Source organism: Aotus nancymaae, unplaced genomic scaffold, assembly GCF_030222135.1.
Source record: "Aotus nancymaae isolate 86718 unplaced genomic scaffold, 86718_ANA_hifiasm-v0.15.2.pri h1tg000007l, whole genome shotgun sequence".
NCBI classification, from domain to species: Eukaryota; Metazoa; Chordata; class Mammalia; order Primates; family Aotidae; genus Aotus; species Aotus nancymaae.
In genome coordinates, this window is record NW_026988418.1 from 10,561,761 (window position 1) to 10,581,606 (window position 19,846).

The 19,846-nt window shown below is 40.3% G+C and overlaps 1 protein-coding gene across 2 annotated transcripts in view; it reads left to right on the top strand.

Annotated features, from left to right (window-relative positions):
- CYP4Z1 (cytochrome P450 family 4 subfamily Z member 1) overlaps positions 1 to 18,046 on the top strand; it is a 53,630-nt gene extending 35,584 nt beyond the window's left edge. The window contains exons 9-12 of one of the 2 annotated variants that reach the window (XM_012434769.2): positions 7,504 to 7,637; positions 15,130 to 15,194; positions 16,218 to 16,300; positions 17,479 to 18,046. In XM_012434769.2, coding sequence (XP_012290192.2) covers positions 7,504 to 7,637; positions 15,130 to 15,194; positions 16,218 to 16,300; positions 17,479 to 17,647 — 451 coding nt within the window. In that variant the 3' untranslated portion in view covers positions 17,648 to 18,046. The remainder of the gene's footprint in view (positions 1 to 7,503; positions 7,638 to 15,129; positions 15,195 to 16,217; positions 16,301 to 17,478) is intronic. The other variant, XM_012434770.2, reaches the window with a different exon arrangement.
- Positions 18,047 to 19,846: the final 1,800 nt, after the last annotated feature.

The following is a 19,846-nucleotide window of genomic DNA, read 5'->3' on the forward strand; positions in this document are numbered from 1 at the left end:
CATGGTATCACAGTGTTTGTGTTCAAGTAACTCTTATTTTACTTAATAATGGCCTCAAAGCACAAACAGCATCTATGCTGGTGTACTGTTATAAATTGTTCTATTTAATTATTAGTTATTGTAGTTATTGTTATTAATCTCTTACTGTGCCTAATTTATAAATTAGACTTTATCATAAGTATTTATGTATATGAAAAAACAGTATATACAAGGTTCAGTACTATCCATGGTTTCAGGCATCCACTGGGGTTTTGGAACGTATCCTTCACAAATAAGTGGGGACTACTGCATAAATAATGCTTTTAAAAACAACCGTTCAGTCCTGGAATTTTCTTTGTTGGAAGACCTTTTGTTACTGAGTCAATCTCAGTACTCATATTGGTCTGTTTAGGTTTTCTATTTCTTCCCAATTCAATCTGGGCAGGTTGAACATGTCCAGGAATTTATCCATTTCCTCTAGGTTTGCTAGTTTGTTAGTGTATAGTTGTTCATGATAGTCTCGAATGATCTTTTGTTTTTCTGTGGTATCAGTTGAATGTCTTCTTTTTCATTTCATCTTATTTGGGTCTTCTCTCTTTTTCCCTTCGTTAATCTAATAAGTGGTTTATTGCTTTTGCTTACCTTTTCAAAAACCAACTTTCATTTTGTTGATTTTTGCATTGTTCTTTTAGCCTCTATTTCATTTAGTTCTGCTCTGATCTCTATTATTTCTTTCCTTCTAGTAATTTGGAGTTTGGTTTGTTCTAGTCTTTCTAGTTCCCAGAGGTGCCTCATTAGATTGCTGATCTGAAATCTTTCTGCTTTTTTACTATAATTTCCATCTCAGCACTGCTTTTGCTGTATGTCATAGGTTTTGGTATGCTGTGTTTCAATTTTCGTTTGTTTCAAGAAATTTTTTTATTTTCTTTTTAATTTCTTTCTTGACCCAGTTGTTGTTCAGGAGAATGTTGTTTAATTTCCATGTATTTGTAGTTTTCAAAGTTCCTCTTATTACTGATCGCTAATTTTAGTCCTTTGTGGTCTGAAAGATACTTCATATGATTTTAACTTTTTTTAAATGTGTTGAGACTTGTTTTGTGTCCTAACATATAGTCTATCCTGGAAAATATTCCATATGCTGTTAAGAAAAATATGCATTCTGTATCTTTGGACAAAATTTTCTGTAAATGTCTGGAAGGTCCATTTAGTCTAATGTACAATTTAAATCCAATGTTTCTTTATAAATTAATAAATTTATAAAGAAATTTGTCTAGATGACCTGTCTAAAGCTGAGAGTGAGGCGCCGAAGTTTCCAACTGTTATTGTATTAAAGTGTATCTCTTTAGATCTAACAATATTTGCTTTATATATCTGGATCCTCCAATGTTGGATGCATACGTGCTCAGATTGTTATAGCCTCTTGCCAGACTGATCCCTTTATCATTATATAATGACCTTCTGTGTATTTTTTTCACTAGTTTTTACTTTTTCCTCTGATATAAACATAGCCCTTCCTACTCATTTTTGGTTTCTGTTTGCATGGAATATCTCTTTCCATTCCTTTACTTTCAGTCTATATGTGTCTTTACAGGTGAGATGAGCTTCTTGTATACAGCATATAGTTGGGTCATGTTTTTTAATCCATTCAGCAGTGTATACCTTTTACATGAAAATTTTTTTTTTTTGAGACAGAGTTTTGCTCTTATTGCCCAGGCTAGAGTGCAATGGCGCAATCTCAGCTCACTGCAACCTCTGCCTCCTGGGTTCAAGCAATTCTCCTGCCTCAGCTTCCTGTGTAGCTGGGATTACAGGTGCCCATCACTATGCCCAGCTGATTTTTTGTACTTTTATTAGAGATAGGATTTCACCATGTTGGCCAAGTTGGTCTTGAACTCCTGACCTAAGGTGATCCACCTGCCTTGGCCTCCAAAGTGCTGGGGTTATAAGCGTGAGCCACCACACCCAGCCTTAAGTGGAAAATTTAATTCAATTACATTCAAGGTTATTACTGACAGCATATGCCCTTCATTTTATTAATTGATTTCTAGTTGTTTTGTATATCCTTTGTTCTTTCTTTCTCTCATTGTTTATCATTGTGGTTAGGTTGTATTCTGCAGTGGTAACATTTGAGCTTTTCCCTTTCTTGTTTGTGTGTTAGTTCTAGCAGTGGTCTTCATATTTTCAAGTATTTTCATTATGGCAGTTATCGCTCTTTTAATTCTGGGTGTAGGACTCCCTTGAGCATTTCTTGTAGATTAAGCCCAGTGGTGATTAATTCCCTCAGCTTTTGCTTGTTTCTCCTTCATTTATGAAGGGTAACTTTGCTGGGAACAGTATCCTTGACTAACCATTGTTTTCTTTCAGCACTCTGAATGTATTCTCTCCTGGCCTGTAAGGTTTCTGTTGAGAAATCTGCTGATGGCCTAATGGAGGTTCTTTTATAAGTGACTAGACACTGTTCTCTTGCTGTTTTTAGCATTTTCTCTTCATCTTTGGCTTTTGACAGTTTGATTATAATATGCTGTAGAGAAGATCTTTTGAATTTATCTATTTGGGGATTTTTAAGCTTCCAGTATGTGGACATGTAAATCTCTTGCTAGACTTATGAAGCTGTCATCTATTATTTTATTAAATGAGTTTTCTAACTCTTTTATTTTCTCTTCACCCATGGGACACTGAAAATTTGAATATTTGGTCATTTTATGGTGTCTTATATGTCACATAGGCTCTGCTCATTCTTTTTTCTAAAAAATTGTCTAACTGGGTTAGTTCAAAAGGTAATTTCAAGGTCTGAGATTCTTTCTTCTGCTTGATGTTGAAGCTTCCAAATGTATTTTGCATTTCATTCAATGAATTTTTCAGTTCCAGAATTCTTGTTTGGTTCTTTTTTTTTCTTTTTTCTTTTTTTAAGAGACAGAGTCTCACTCTGTTACCCAGGCTGGCATGTAATGGCATGATCACAGTTCACTGGAGCCTGAAACTCCTAGACTCAAGCAATCTTTCCATTTCAGCCTTCCAAGTAGCTGGGATTACAGGCATATCCACCATGCCTGGCTAATTTTTTTTTTTAATAGAGATAGGATCTCACAAGCTGGCCTTGAACTGATGGCCTCAAGCAATCTTCCTGCCTCAGCCTCTCATTTTCTTGTATCTCACCTGTCTCACCATGCTTCCTTTTTATTTATTTATTTATTTATTTATTTATTTATTTATTTTCTGAGAAAGAGTTTTGCTCTTGTTTCCCATGCTGGAGTGCAATGGCGCCATCTCAGCTCATTGCATTCTATGCCTCCCAGGTTCAAGCAATTCTCCCAGATAATTTTTTTATTTTTAGTAGAGACAGGGTTTCACCATGTTGGCCAGGCTGGTCTCAAACTCCTGACCTCAGGTGATCTGCCTGCCTCTGCCTCCCAAAGTGCTGGGATTACAGGCATGAGGCACCATGACCAACCTCATCCAGCTTCTTTAGTGTCAATATTTTGAATTCTTTTTCCAGGATTTTGTAAATCTCTTTTTGATTGGGATCTGTTGCTGGAGAATTATTGTGTTCTTTTGGAGGTGTCATATTTCCTTGCTTTCAATGTTTCCTGTGTTCTCACGTTGGTATTTGTGTATCTGGTGTAACAGTTGCTTCTTCCAACATTTTGAAGTTGCTTTCATAGGGGAGGACTTTCCCTGAAAATGCATGTATAGTGTTGATTCGGTAGGATGCTTTGGCTCTGATTCTGGGCATGTGCAGTAGTGTAATCACTGTATGATTTTTTTCAACTGTAAGCAGCATCATTGTTGTCTGTGATTTACTCAGTGGCTTAGGATGTGGTTGTTAGTGGAAGCTGTGGTGAAGTTTTGCTGGTGGCTGGGATGCTGCATGGGCCAGTCTTCAGGTCCCAGCAGTGGCTGCGGTGTGCTAAGCATGCATGTTCGTGGGCACCAGGGTGATATATACTTGCTCCAGTGTTAGCTGCTCCAGCCAGGCCAATTCTTTGGCTTCCAGGTGGCTTGCCTGGGTTCTGGAAATGGCAGTGGTGGGCCAGGTGGGTGGGTGGGTTCTTGAGCCCCTGGGCATCAGGCATGTGGGACAACCCTCTGGGTCCTAAGCAGTCCACACTGGTATTGGTGATGGCTATGAAGGGCTGAGCAGGCCAGTCCCCAGGCCCACAGTTGGCACATGTGGGTAAGTACCAGCTGTGATGGTAGCAGCAGGTTAAGTGAGCCCAACCTCAGACCCCAGGAGAAGTGCTCAGGTGCCAGTGATAGACTGGGCAGGGCAGTCTGTAGCACCCTAGACAGCATGCTCAGGTACTGGGAGGAGTGGAGCCAGGCTGAGCAGATCTGCCCTCAGACCCCCCAGTAGTGTATGTAGGTGCTGGCTGTGGTAGGCAGGGACAGGATGATCCCCAGGCTGCTAGCAGAATGCTCAGATGAGGATGACAGCAGCTGTGCTATGGCCCTGCTACTGGAGAAGGAGGGGCTGCTTTCATTTGGAGCAGCCATAAGCAAAAGGCTTTTGGGGAGTAGGGCTGACTCATGCTTTGCTAGCACCTTGGCCCTTGCAGCAGCCCACAGCAGCTATAGTTAGCTACAGGCAGTGGAATTTGTCCTCAAGGTGCATGAAAATGTGTGCCCACCCATCTGCTGGGGGTGATAAGGTCACTGGCAGTGGCTCCCACCTTGGCCCTGGCAGCAGCAGCATCAGCAGCTGTGGTAAGGAATGTCACTGGGGCTTCAGGGATGTGGAGATGTAGAGGCTGTAGAACCCCGGGGCAAGGTACAGTCCGATGGGGGCTGGGCTCTCCAAATGGTGCCACACTGCAGCTGCTGAGGACTCAGGGGTTTGTGGGACCCAGTGTGAGCACTCTCTCTGGAGTAATGTCTTCATGTAATCTCCAGGCAGTGCCCTACGTTAGTCTCAGGGCCTGCAAAGGTTAGTGGGCTCTGCCATAGCTAGTATTGTAAGAGTCCATGGTGCGAGTGTGGATCACTGGAGGTCTCTCACTTATTCTTTTCCCATATTAAGGAGTTTCTCCAGACTCCCAGTTGATCCCCGCCAAATAGGCTGCCTCACTTCCCTCTCCTTCCTTGCTTTTGGTGCTTTCCATCACTTCTCTGTTGAATTCCATCGTTCTCCCTTAAATGATCTATTTGAAGTGTAATTATCTACTTCCTGTGTTGGTTCCTGTCTATGGAAGAAGTGAGTACCAGATGCCTCTAGTCATCCATCTTAGAACTTCCTCCCTATTGTATATTTTTTTACAATTTCCAGTTACCTGCTGAAATTTTCGATTATGTTTTTTTATCTCCTTATACTGAGTAAGAAAACTATTATAAATTCTCATGATTCCAATATTGGAAGCTCCTGTGGGTATTATTTTACTGTGTGTTGTATCTGCTGGATTGTTGTGGGGTTTTTTGCTTTGTTTTTTGTTTTTTGTTTTTGAGATGGAGTTTCGCTCTGTCACCCAGGCTGGAGTGCAGTGGTGCGATCTTGGCTCACTGCCACCTCCACCTCCCGGATTCAAGTGATTCTCCTGCCTTAATCTCCCAAGTAACTGGGATTACAGGTGCGTGCGAGACGAGGTTTCACTGTGTTACCCAGGATGGTCTCAATCTCCTGACCTCATGATCCGCCTGCCTTGGCCTCCCAAAGTGCTGGGATTACAGGCATGAGCCACCGCACCCGGCCGTTTTGTTTTCTTTTTTGTTTTTCATGTCATCCAGGCTCATTTTTTACCTGGAAGCATTTTACTTTGAACCAGACAGGTTTTTAACCAAACTGCTTGTAAGCTTAGGCTGGTTTGTAAGCTTCTTCCAGGGAGAATTTACATTTGTTTATGCCAGGTGTCCGTAATCATGCAATTCAGAATCCTCTTAATCCAAATATCTGGACAATTAAAAGCTGTGCCATTGATATGGTAACTTTTCGTACCTCCAGTTCACTCTTTTAGCTAGGGTGCCAACTTTGAACTCCCAGCTCAAAGTAGCTAGATTCTTCAGGCACCTTCCCCTAGAGGGACTGCAATCTGATCTTTGTTCACATAGTCACGGGAGGCTACCCAAAGCACTTCTGAGCCTCTCAGCTCATCTTCTGCGATTGGCAAGCACCTAGCAGAAAAGCATTTCTAATTCTCAGGATCAAATCCTGGAATCTTCAATCTTCATTCTCTACTGGGCCAGCATCTCTATACTACATTACTAGCTCTCTGATCTGTTCAAGTACACTGTGTGTGTTTGTGTTTGTGTGTGTGGGGGGTCCAAATTTTCTGGTTGTCATAGCAGGAAATGTGATCTGAATTACTTAGTCCACCATTACTAGAAACAAAACTTATTACTTCATTACCATTTTGTTTTTATTTATTTATTTATTTATTTTTATTTATTTTTGAGATGGAGTCTCACTCTGTCACCAGGCTGGAGTGCAGTGGCACAATCTCGGCTCACTGCAACCTCCGCCTCCCAGGTTCACATGATTCTCCTGCCTCAGCCTCCTGAGTAGCTGGGATTATAGGTGTGTGCCACTACCCCCAGCTAATTTTTGTACTTTTTTAGTAGAGACAAGGTTTGACCATTTTGGCCAGGCTGGTCTCGATCTCTTCACCTTGTGATCTGCCCGCATCGCCCTCCCAAAGTCCTGTGATTACAGGCGTGAGCCACCGCACCTGGCCCTTTTTTGTTCAATTTTGATATCTATGTCTTCTTTCTTCTTCCTCTATCTAACATTCTACCTGAAAATTACCAATTTTATTCACCTTTTCAATGAACCAAGGTCTACCATTGCTGACCTTGTTGACTTTTTTGCTTTTGCCTATCTCGTTGATTGCTACTCTTCCCTTAACTACTTTTTCTTCTACTTCTTTGCATTTATTTTGCCTTTCCTATACTATTTCCAGTTGCATTCCTTTGTAGGCCCAGCCCAGTGCTGAGGGCGCTTTACCACAGTCCCCGCATGTGGTGAGCCCTCGATTCTGACTCGTGTCTCTTTGCCTACTTCTCCACCTCTGGTTTGCAACAGAAGCATCAGCCATTATCTGCCCAGTTCTGTGAACTCCAATCCTCTTTATGGTCTCCTCACAACTGAGTTATCTCATTGATGCTTTTAAGAATTTTTTTTTTAAGTTCCCTGAGTTTTTTCAGCGCTCCTAGTGAAGAAGATAGTCTGTATTCCTACTACAGTGCTATCAGAAATACTTATTAGTTCATAGAAGAAATACTCTGGATATAAATACAACCCACAACTCTATCCAAATTTTCACAGATGTGTGATATTGACAGGAGCCCTGGAATAGGTATGTCTCAGGACAAGAGCCCTATATCTGCAGGAAAAAAAAAACCCACACACAGTTACATGTGAAAAGTGGCTCATGTTAACATTTAGCTTTTCCTAAGACATATTTGGTACATCTGAAATCCTCCTTTGGGTAAAGAAAAATATCATTCTCAGTCACAAAAATGGAGAAAAGCTGGGCTTTCAGTGCAATGGCTAAGTGACTACCCCTCCTTTTCCTTTCCTCCTGTGCTTCTATCCAGGGAACACCTGAGCCAGATGCCTTACACCACAATGTGCATCAAGGAATGCCTCCGCCTCTACTCACCAGCAGTAAACATATCCCGGCTACTCAACAAACCCATTACCTTTCCAGATGGACGCTCCTTACCTGCAGGTCTTAAAACATCTTTTTTTTTTTTTTTAACAATACAGTTGTGCTTGGACTGAAATGTCTTAACACACTCATGTCTTTAACAGTTATTTGTCCTTAGAATCTGTGGAGCCTAAGGCCATTCTTATTTCCCAGAAAGGGAGAAAGAGGAGAGAACTCTCAGGACTATCAAAACAGGCACAGGATCACCAAGGTGCAAAGGTATAGAATCCTGCCGTAAGGACTGAGGAGTTGGGGAGGAGGCCTTCATGAAGCATCACTTTATCGCTGAACCTTAAAGGACTAGATTTATATCAGCAAAGATGAGAGAGGCAGCATTGTGGGCAGAGAGAAAGAAGAGCAGACACAAAGCAGCAGACAGCCTGCCTTCTGCCTTCCCTCACACACACCAGCAGGGCATGTCACTGGAGCAATTACTGTAATCCACCAGACTCCAGCATGCACAGAGGGAAATTTTGGACTACACCCAGAGTCATGATGTAGCCAGATCATAGAGCTTTCTGAAGGCCAACCTTTTGTGTTCAGCCTTTCTGGATCAAGCAGCAGACAGATTTAAGACATCGAAGCTGGGTGGCGTGATTATAGTTATTTTTCTAGAAAGATTAATACACTGGTGGGATGCAAGATGGATTGAATGATGACATTAGAGCTATAAAGGAATGAGCCAGAATTTATTTTTGACCTATGTTGAGGTGTGTTTCTACAACTTCCTCCAATTTAACTGTCTTTCAAATACTGGATTTGACTGGGCATCTGTAATAGTCTAATTAAATGTAGTAATATTTAATTGCTACTGTGCTACCATAGTTGCCCAATAGCAATTAAATATTTGTTTTCTACAAAATCAACTTTACTATTGAAATAACAAAAGCAAAAAATTATTTAGTACTTACTAGGTGCCGAGCATCGTTCTAGATGTTTTGCACGTATTAACTCATTTTATCCACCTATCCCCCTTCCCCCCAGTTCTACTGTGGAAATACTAGTGTTATGCACATTTTAGACAAACAGGGACAAAAAGGTAAAACTTCATCTTTGGTAAATGGTGGAACTAGGACTTGAACCCAAGTGGTGGGACTCCAGAGTCTGTGCTCTTAACTACTACACTGAAGCAGAAACTTAAGCTTTCTCTGGGATCTCTCCAGAGAAAGATCTTTGCTATCACAGGGATCTTTGCAATCATCTAGTGTCTAAAGAAGTTTCCTCTTTTCAATTCAGTGTTATTTTTCACACAGTATTTATTGTACTATTTATTACCTACATAATATTGCATCTATACACATAATATTCCACCCACCTAGTTGCTCAAACAAGACAACTCAGAGTCAACTTTTACTACCTTTTGCCTTATTCCTGCATTTCAATAATACCTAAATCCTGTCAATAAGCTCTGTTTTTTTTCAACATCAATACAATGATTATTTATTGCTGCCTTCCAACACGAGAAAATTATTTTCTCTGCTTCTATTCTAGATCACCTAAGCCCTGTAATCCACAGACCCTTAAAGTCCCCCTACCCATACAAAAGCTACAGGTTGAAAATGTGAGAATCAGCATGCCTTTTAATTTTTCCCATTCAGGGCCTTTCTGTTTCATGTTCCTTTCGTTTTCCTGATCTTGTGACTTTTGCTGCTGCAGGTAACTTTCTGTGCTTCAGACAGTGTTGAGATCCTGATGGATGTTGGCTGAAGAACTGGCTCCACCCTGGCTGACTCACTTTTAGGCTACTTATACATCATCTCTGGTCTCCCGCAGTCTCTGCCCTTTCCTCCAAGTGCCTTCAGGGGCTGCACCTTGATCTCCCTCAAGCCACAATGAGGGGACAGGAAGTACACGAGCAGAGTTGCCTTCACCTCACTTTACATTCCTTTCTGCCACACCTTCTTGCCCTCCGGAGCTTTCAGACCTTCACTGGACCGCACATGCTCATCTGCGTCATTTCCTGTTACCCTGTTTTCCTTCCTCCCCACTTCTCATACGCACAGGCACTCCACAGCTTCACTTTCTTCACCCCAAGCTTGAATGTCTGGATTCATCACTCCAGGTTCCCCCTTGGCAATGCCCTCAACTTCCTTGACTATTTCCCCTTTCTCTACTCTCATGCATCAATAATTCAACCAGCATTAAATGCTTCTATACACTTTCTCTGCCCTGCTAATGGGCCCTTGAATGCAGCTATAGCACACCAAAGCATGTGCAAATAGGGGCCTCATATCTGCCAGATTCGCCTCTTTCCCTGTCTTACCCAGAAATCCTGTTCATTTCTCTTTAGAAATTGGCAAATGAGTGCCTCATGTTATAAGTAAAATTTTGATGCCGCAAAAGAAATAGCACTCAAAGATAAATCCTTTCAGCAAGGCAATTTACTTCTGTAGAAGGGTGCAGTGCACAGATGAAGCAATGGTGGCTGCACATTTGGGCAAGTGAGGAAAAGGGATACTTATGCCTGACAGGTGTCACCCCTACTGCTGCGTCGTTCCCCTATTGGGTAGGGCTAGACCACACAAGCTAGACTAATCCCAACTGGCTATTTTAAAGAGGGCAGGGGTCCGAGCTGGAGTGGCAGGGTGGTTGGTTTGGCGGGAAGGATGGTTATGGGCAGGTCAGAGCAGGTGGCCAGGGGTGACCTGGGTCAAAGGAAGGTGACCAGAGCAGATGACTGGAGCAGGTGACTGGAGCAGGTGACCGGGATGAGTCAGGATGGAGCGGGGGGCTGGGGAGAACAGATATGAACAACTGATTAGAACCAGCAGAGAAGGTTGTTTACTGGAACTACAAGGAAGTTAAACTTTAAAATGAAGGACAAATAACTGAATATAATGACATACTGATTCTTTGAAGAGAAATTTACAACTCATTGTATCCAACAATTATATCCACCAGATCCACCTCTTTCCCTCTATTATCCAGAAATCCTGTTTATTTCTAAAAAGAAGCATGTTTATGATGTCTGCTTTCTCTCCCACACCTCAGTATCACATACATTTTCATCACTCTCCATCTGTTTCTGCGCCATGTCCCCATTCACTCTTGGCAAAAGACCTACTACCGTGTGTGTGCCCTTCTCTTCATTCACTGGCCCAACAATTGCCTCCTAAATATCTGCTCTAGGCACTTTGCTTTGGTCTGAGCATACTATGATAAGCAAAATGTCCGAAAGGAAGCATGTCATCTACTTCTTCCCCTAAACCCGCTCCTTCTCCTAGATTGCTACATTAATGAATGGCACCACTGTCTGTGAGTAATTTTAAGTGGGAAAGCTAGAAGTTATCCTCACACCTCCATCATCTCCCTTACCCAGACAGTATCCAAGTCCTTGAATATCAGCTACTTCCTTCTCAACAACCTTGCTTCCACGGTCTCAGTTATTGCCTTTGTCAGTCTTTATCTGTCAGAGTCCCCTAATTTTTATATTTCCATACTTAGCTATCTAAAAACCAATCTACCACCCAAGAAAGCCACTTGGGTGATTCTCTTGCCACTCATCCCTCCTAAGATCCTACTTATATGCATACACTGAAGTACAAAAAGAAATAATCCCATAAAAGTGAAAATAATGGAAGGAAGGTATTTAATAAACAGAGAGAGATTTTAATGAATTTAGGAAATTAAAAAATAGGATTGGGCTGCCAAATGAAACAAGAGGAGAAATTCCCACTTTTAAAAGGCAATGAGGGGGTGGCTGCAGAAAGACTTTCAGAGAGTAGAGGGTGGCTCTACTTTTTAATCCCATGGAAAAGGTTTAGAAATTGTGGTTTTAATAAGCTTAGCAAGACTGAGCCACTTTAGGAAAAGTGTATATTAGTCACCTAAAAAAATAGTCAATCCTAAAAATCATATTTTATCTTTTAAAAGTTAACTTTTAATTTAGAGCCTAGGGTACAATTGAAGACTCTTTATTCTGGCAGAGAAAAGGGATGTCCGCTCTGCTGACAGATTGTGACCCAAATGATACACAGAGAGCTGGGAGAGCAGTCACTTTTTTCTGGACAATGCAGATCCCTTTTTACTTTTCACTAATATTATTAAGAGATATTTTGAGCCTTGCTCAGAATTACCTGGATTTGTGGAACAAAGAAATTGGGTAGAAAGACAGATTTAGAGAGAGGAAGGGGATGGACCCGTTGGAGGCAGTCATTAATCTGCCTTTTTGAAGTTTTTTTTTCCCAGGGAATCTTCACGGACATTGAGTTAGAGTCATTGAGGTGTTTTCAGATTTTCTACATGAAAAAAAAAAGACGGAAAACCATCAAAAGTTATGAATTCTGTTTTCCTTTTGTCCTAAGGCTCCACGGTGATTTAAGAGCTCAATAAAATAGAAAATGTTCCAAATTATGTCTTTTTCTAATGTAATCTTGGTTTAACTATGTCATTTTGTTAGATAATGTACATGCTTTTTTATTATAATAAATATGCTCATCAGGTGTCAGTTAGATTCTCTGGATTAATAAACCCCATGCCAGGAAAAAAAAATCCTTCAATAGCCAATAACAGACCTATTAATGGCCTAGTATGTGCCATGAATCTGATGGTCCAGTAAGCCTCAGTGGAGAAGGCATGGCCCAAAAAAATGAGTGTTCTATGAAATCCCCTAAATAATTCACAATCACTAAACAGAACAAAACACAATGGGTTTTCTCCTATGTGCCACTCATGGGAGAGATCCATGGCAATCAACCAGACACTCTGACAGCAAGCCAGAGTAAGCAGAAACTCCTAAGAAAGACAATAACTGACTTAGGAAATCAAAACTATCTCATCCGAGGTCACTGGCATGTGTCTATTACCCCAGCTACTCAGGAGGCTAAGGCAGGAGGATCACCTCAGCCCAGGAGTTTGAGGCTGCAGCAAACTATAATCACACCACTTCCCACCAGCCTGGGCAACATAGTGAGACTCTGTCTCAAAAAACTTTTTTTTCATTGACCATGATTTCAGACTCACCCAAAGGAGCTAATAATTAATGAGCCTGTGAACCATACTTCTTAGGTATTAGCAATTATTGAACTTCAATGGGCAGTCTGTTCTGATGATCTTGGTGAAACTTCCAGAAACTGTTCAAGAGAGAACAATGCTTCTGGAACCAAAAATTGAAAAGTGAAAGAATGTGTACTGCCAGGAAATAAACCTGATCCAACTGTAGAGGTTTGAGTCTATGATTGAGGCGTGGGAGAGTTAAATAACATTGGGTTTTTGAAGCTCTAAACTTCAAAACCTCTGACCCATATTAAGAAAGCAAATTTCTTGAATGTCCTTGACTAGCCAGCAATATGTGGATTAATCACTTAGGAAGAATGTGTTAACGATGACCTGGCCACTTGTTTTTGAAAGTGGTCTTTACTTCGTGGATGCAGCACTGCTAGGTTGTCCCAGTGCCATTCTAACCCAAATCAGGTCTTTACCTCGGTGAGTAAGCTAAGTGGTCATATCAGGACTCGTGAAGTTCAAAACTTAGATTTCATGATGTTGAAAACCACAATTCATCATGAACATAAGACAGCCATGAATGCAAATTTTAAAAAAGAACACACTTTCCTTTTTATGTACACCAGCAACGTTCCTTAAAGGTGACCGTATGCTAGGCCACAATTTTTTAAAAGCTTAATTACCAAAAAAGAAACATTACAAAATAGCATTCTTTAAATTAAGACAATAAAAATAGAAATTAGCAAGAAAAATTTTTCAAAAGGTTCATTCATAAGGATTTTTTTATCCATTAAAAACTATTGGGTTAAAGCAAAAATACAAAATAAAATCATGACCACGAAAACTCTACATATCAGAATTAATGGTGTGCCGCTAAAGCAGCATTTAGAAGAAAAGTTATAATGTTAAATACCAAATATTTTTATTAATAAAAGAATTAAGTTAAACATTGATGTCAAAAACTATGGGAAATAAATCAGTTGGAAAAAGAATAAAAGAGTAAACTAAAAGGAAACAGGTGAATTAACAAGGGCGAAAACGAAAGGTAATGGTGTGGAAAGCAGAACGGCTGCATAACTAGTCAAAAAATACGACAGCCAATGAGGGAGGGGCTGGTCGACAGAGGAGGCAAACCACTAACTAATATGACACAATTCTATGCAGAGAGATTTGCAAAACCAGGAAAAAACTAGACAGCTTTATAATACGTAATTTACTAAAACTGATACTGGTAGAGATAAATAGTCTAAACATGCCAGTTTTCACAGAACTAGAAAAAAATTTTAGAGCCCCTAAAAAGGAACCAGGCCTATGCAGTTTTTCAGAAATGTTATCAAACCTTTAAAGACCATGTAATCCCAGTAACACTTACAGTTGTCCAGAGCATAGAAAGAGTAAAACTTACAAAGTTATTTAAGGAAATATCACATTGATAACAAACCTACTAAAAATTGCACAAAAATATCTTTAGATAAATATCACATGTATATAAATATAAAATTTTTAAATAAAATATTAGTAAACATAATCCAATGGTGCATCAAAATCAATATATTGGCTGGGCAGGTGGCTCACGCCTGAAATCCAAACACTTTGTGAGACCAAGGTGGAGGATCACTTGAGCCTGGGCAACACAACGAGACCCTATCTCTATAAAAAGATAAAATAAAATAAAATAGAATATCATGGCCAAATAAGTAGATCATATTTCAAAACTGCAAAGATTGTTCAATATTAGTAATCCATTAGTATAATTTATTATATTTGCAGATTTCAGGAGATGCCCATAGCATCTCCACCATGATCAATGGATATTCCACATCATGATAAAATATGACTTCAGTGCCATATTGGCACTACATCCCATGTGGTTCTGTGGCTCCAAAGTATGATAAAATCTCCCAAGTGACTGTCTAGGAAAGGCAGAACAAAACAAAACAAAAGACGATACTCTCACTCTCCGCTTAAACTTCTCGGTGATTTATATTGGCTTCAACCTAAAAGCCTTAGCGTGACCTCTTTGCCATTTTAAGGTACAAACCCAGCCAACCTCCCCAGGCTTATCTATGGACACTTCGCTCCCTGAATCCTGTTACACAACCTCCCAGTCACCCAAATTTGTCATGCCTTCTCAAGTATTAAAGCTTGGCTTCATGCTTTTTCATCTGCCTTTAATTCCTTTCTGAATCTTCTTTTCTTTACCTGGTTTCCCCCTACTGATTTCATGATACTCAGCTCAGCAGGCCTCGCCTGAGCCTTTTCTCTTGTATATATCCAAAGGCCCTACACATGAGGTTCCCCTCAGAATTCCCCAAGCATGCCAGGCTTCCTTCTGACTTATACTGTGTGTTGCAATTGCCTGTCTCTTCCAATGGCCTGTGAGCTCCTTGAAGGCTGGAATAGATCTCACTGATCTCCACAGCACCCATTTAAGTGTCATCATCAGATGCTTCTTAAATGGTTAAGGAAATTATGAATGTAGAATTATTTCCTTGGTTATAAAATCTATGAATAGGTGTGAAAGAATCTTAGCTCATGCACTTATCTGCTTTTTCTTCTGTTTTCTCAGGAATAACCGTGTTTATCAATATTTGGGCTCTTCACCACAACCCCTATTTCTGGGAAGACCCTAAGGTATGATTTGTCCCAACTGCACCCAGTGGCATCTAAGATAGCACCAAGAGGGAAGAGAAGCATCTTCACAATCGAGGGAGGAGTTAGGATAACCATCCGTCATTTGGAAAAGCAAACCAGAACAAACCCTATGCTTTTAAGAGAAAAATATGTTTGCAATATAATCACCAGTATTCCACGATGATGCCTTATCAACAGAAGCATATCATCCTGTTTTGGGAAGTAGAGAGGATGTGATGAGTCGATTGACACTGCACTGTTTAACCACCTTGCTCTCTGCTTTCATTCATGTCTGCAGTCAATCTAGTCACAGAGTTGTGAAGAGTATTGCAAATCACTTGTTACTAGTCATAATTAAAGTACCAAGATTATGAACTCTTTGTTTTTCTTAAGATTTGAGCATATTTGAAGTTAATCCTCTAGGAATATTGCTCTCCTTCATACCCAGTGCAAACCTGAGAGTGAAAGGGAAAGGGGGCCTGGGAGAAAACAAGCATGCTCCTGGGCTGCAAACCAGTGCTCAGACCAACCCCGCAGTCCAGGAGATACTAATCAGCAACGTCTCACAGAGACGCTCAGGCAGAAGCTGAACAACTTTAGCTGTGAATTGACACCACTTTCTTCTTTGCCCAAGTCCTTGGCTCAGTCCATTTGGAAACCAAGACAAATAGAAAAGATAATAATTTGATTCTTTGCCCATTTATATGACAGAGGCTTGTGTTTACTGTACAGGGAAAATAATGAAGTCAGTATTTGGTTAAGTCGGATTGTCTTGATGATTTGCTGCTGCTTCTTACTACAGAGGCTTGTTTAATCTGTCACTAGGTTATATAGTCTCTGCTTTCTCGGGATATATTTTCAGTGGTAGGCTTCTGGGGAATATCAAGCAGGACTGTAGTATCCAGACATTGTAAGTTCCTAAAGTTAGCTTTGGAATTCTATTAACAATATGCATGGGGTTTTCTTGTGTGGTGAGTGGGTGGGGTGGAGGGAGTAGGACTGGGATCTTCTCTCTCATTACAGGTCTTTAACCCCTTGAGATTCTCCAGGGAAAATTCTGACAAAATACATCCCTATGCCTTCATACCATTCTCAGCTGGATCAAGGTAAAGACTCGAGCTGGTGAACTTGATGGAAATGTGTGACAGTGCTTACCTCACAAGTGCTCATTCCCCTCGGGCCCTCAGTTAGCTGACACTGCAGTTGCTCCCCATCATTTTACCTGGCTTGTCTTCTCTTGTGACCAGTGCATTCAGACGGTACCCTTTTGAGTCCCCAAAGGGACCAGTTAATATTACAAAGAACAACTCTGGTCCTTGGCATATGGGCATGGATTGATGAAGGCCATCCCCGCAACAGGCCCAGAGACTACACTTAAACTTACAATGAACAAGTTGGGAATGCCACCTTGTTACAGGAACAAGGCAACATTGGCAGCTCCCAGCTCTTGTTGCTACAGAGAGCAACGTTGTTCTAAAGTCCAAGTTTCCCTTTGGTGGAGTATGAGAGACACCTATTTACCAAATGACAATACGATCCACTGAGTATGCCAGGTTATTGTTGTCATGCCTAAGGCTTCAACTGCAAGACCTCCAAATAACAGCAAGAAGTAGCTTTTCTTTATCATGACATGGGGAAGGTTTTCTAGTTATATGGACCCTTCAGGATCAAATGTTGATAGAACTCATTACCACTTATTTGTAAGATGGGCCCAAAAATAATAGAACCAGAGTTTTCAGATCTTGACATTAGTGGCCTTTCTGATCAGGGCTTACTTAACTTAAAAAACATTTACTGGATTCTGCCACATAAGAATTGGTTTAAAACATGGATCTTGGCTGGATGTGGTGGTTCATGCCTGTAATCCTAGCACTGTGGGAGGCCGAGGCAGGCAGATTACTTGAGATTAGGAATTTGAGGCCAGCCTGGTCAACGTGGTAAAACCCTGTCTCTACTAAAAATACAAAAATATTAGCTGGGCATCATGGAGTGCACCTGACAAGTGCTCATCCCTTCAGACCCTCAGTTAGCTGACACTGCATCTTTTAATCCCAGCTATTCAAGAGGCTGAGTCAGGAGAATCCCTTAAACCCAGGAGGCAGAGAGGCAGAGGTTGCAGTAAGCCGAGATAGCACCACTGAATTCCAACATGGACAACAGAAAAAAAAAAAAAACATGAATCTTGTTTCCCTACAAAAATTGTTGTATATAGAAAAATTGGCTTATGTTCCTAGTAACATATAAATTCATTAGATGTCATTTTTTTCTTTCTTGGTATCCCCAGGAACTGCATTGGGCAGCAGTTTGCCATAATGGAGTGTAAAGTGGCCGTGGCATTGACTCTGCTCCGCTTCGAGCTGGCTCCAGACCGCTCAAGGCCTCCCCAACCTGTTCGTCAAGTTGTCCTCAAGTCCAAGAATGGAATCCATATGTTTGTAAAAAAAGTTTGCTAATTTTAAGTCCTTTCATAGAAGAATTAATGAGGCGATTTCCCTACCAAAAGAAGAATGAAAGGATAAGTACAATACAAAATATATCCATATGGTTTTTTGACAAATTATATAATTAAGGATACTTATGAATGGTTTTAACATCCATTAACAGTAATTCTGATTTTCTTGCTGAATCATTTAGACAACCTTTTAGTGAAACCCACAAAAATACCTGAAAAAACTCAAGCTGACTTCCACTGCAAAGGAAAATTATTGGCTCATGTAACCAGTGGTAGGGTGTCTTTCAAGCATAGTTTGATCAAGGCTCCACTCAGTATCTGCATTACTTTTACCTCTGCAAATATCTGAATGATAGCTTTATTCTCAGTTATCTTTCCTCATAATAAAAAATATCTGCCACCTCTGAGTCCCACAGTCTCTCATTATACCCTGTAGGGAATGGATAAATTGATGACAGTCTATTAGAAAGCCTAGACACTTAAGAGGAATTCTGAATACAGAAAAACCTCATACATGAATTCCCATTTGGAATATTTAGAGGATACTATGCCCTAGGAACTCTTGCTCAACATGGAGTAAGGTAGCTACGGAATGTTTCAGCAGAGAGAGGGTCCACATAGAACAACCTGATGCCCCATGCTGGTATTTGCCATAATAGAGATGCAGAAATTCCCGTATATCTGTGGTGGGAAACGCCAAGAATAATCACAAGAGAGACAAGAGGAATCATTATTAATCCAGGAGTGAGTGGCTGGAATTAAACTATGCTAAAGTCCATGCACCTTTTGAGGTTGTGGGGTAGGGGGGTGAAGAGTGTGGTTAAGATATCAAATAACTTAGCCTTTATCAAGCATGAAAAATAAATTTTTCAGACATAGTCACTAATGAATAGAAATAAAATGTATTAATTTGAAATCTGTAGAGAAAAATAAAGAATAAGAAAAAATAGAATATAAAGAGCAAAAAAAAAAAGGCAATACATTCTCCCAAAAAGAATGCAAAAAAGAAGGGTAAAAAGAAGCATAGAAAAGGAAGCACAAAGTAAAATGGTAAAAACATATGCAAATACATCGATAATCAATGATTAACTTGTGGGTAGAACTCACAAGTTAAGATGAAGTGGTTGTCAGATTGGATTTTTTTTAATTCCAGACATTACTAAAACATAAGAATAAATTAGGCTGGGTGTGGTGGCTTACACCTGTAATCCCAGCACTTTGGAAGGCTGAGGTAGGTGAATCACCTGAGGTCAGGAGATCGAGACCAACCTGCCATAATGGTGAAACCCTGTCTCTATTAAAAATATAAAAATTAGCTGGGCATGATGGTGGGCACCTGTAATCCCAGCTACTCAGGAGGCTGAGGCAGGAAAATCGCTTGAAGCCAGGAGGCGGAGGTTGCAGTGGGCTGAGATTGTGCCATTGCACTCCAGCCTGGGGGACAGGACAAGACTCCATCTCAAAAAATAAAAATAAAAAGACCGTAAAATTATTGAAAGTAAAAAGATGGTAAGTATGTGCCAGAAAAATATTAATGGAATCAGAGTAGCTATATTAGTATTAAATAAAATAGATGAAATAAAAACAAAATATTATCAGTGATAGTCATTACATATGATTCACCACATAAACAGAACTAAAAACAAAAACCGTACAATCATCTCAGTAGATGCAGAAAAAGCTCTTGATAAAATCTAACATCCCTCCATGATAAAAACTCTCAACAAACTAGGTATTGAAGAAACATATCTCAAAATAATAAGAGCCATCAATGACAAACCCACAGCCAACATCATACTGAATGGGTAAAAGTGAGCAGCATTCCCCTTGAGAACTGAAACGACAAGGAAGCCCACTCTCACCACTCCTATTCGACGTAGCACTGACAATCCTAGCCAGAACAATCAGGCAACAGAAAGAAATAAAAGGCATCAAAATAGGAAAAGAAGTCAAACTATCTCTCTTCATGGATGACGTGATTCTATACCTAAAAAACCCTAAAGACTCTGCCAAAAAGCCCCTGAAACTGATAAATGATTTCAGTAAAGTTTTGGGATACCAAATCAATGTGCAAAAATCGGTAGCATTTCTATACACCAATACATCCAAGCTGAGAGTCAAATCAAGAACACAATACCTATACAATAGCCACAAAAATAATAAAATACCTAGGAATATATCTAACCAACTATGTGAAAGA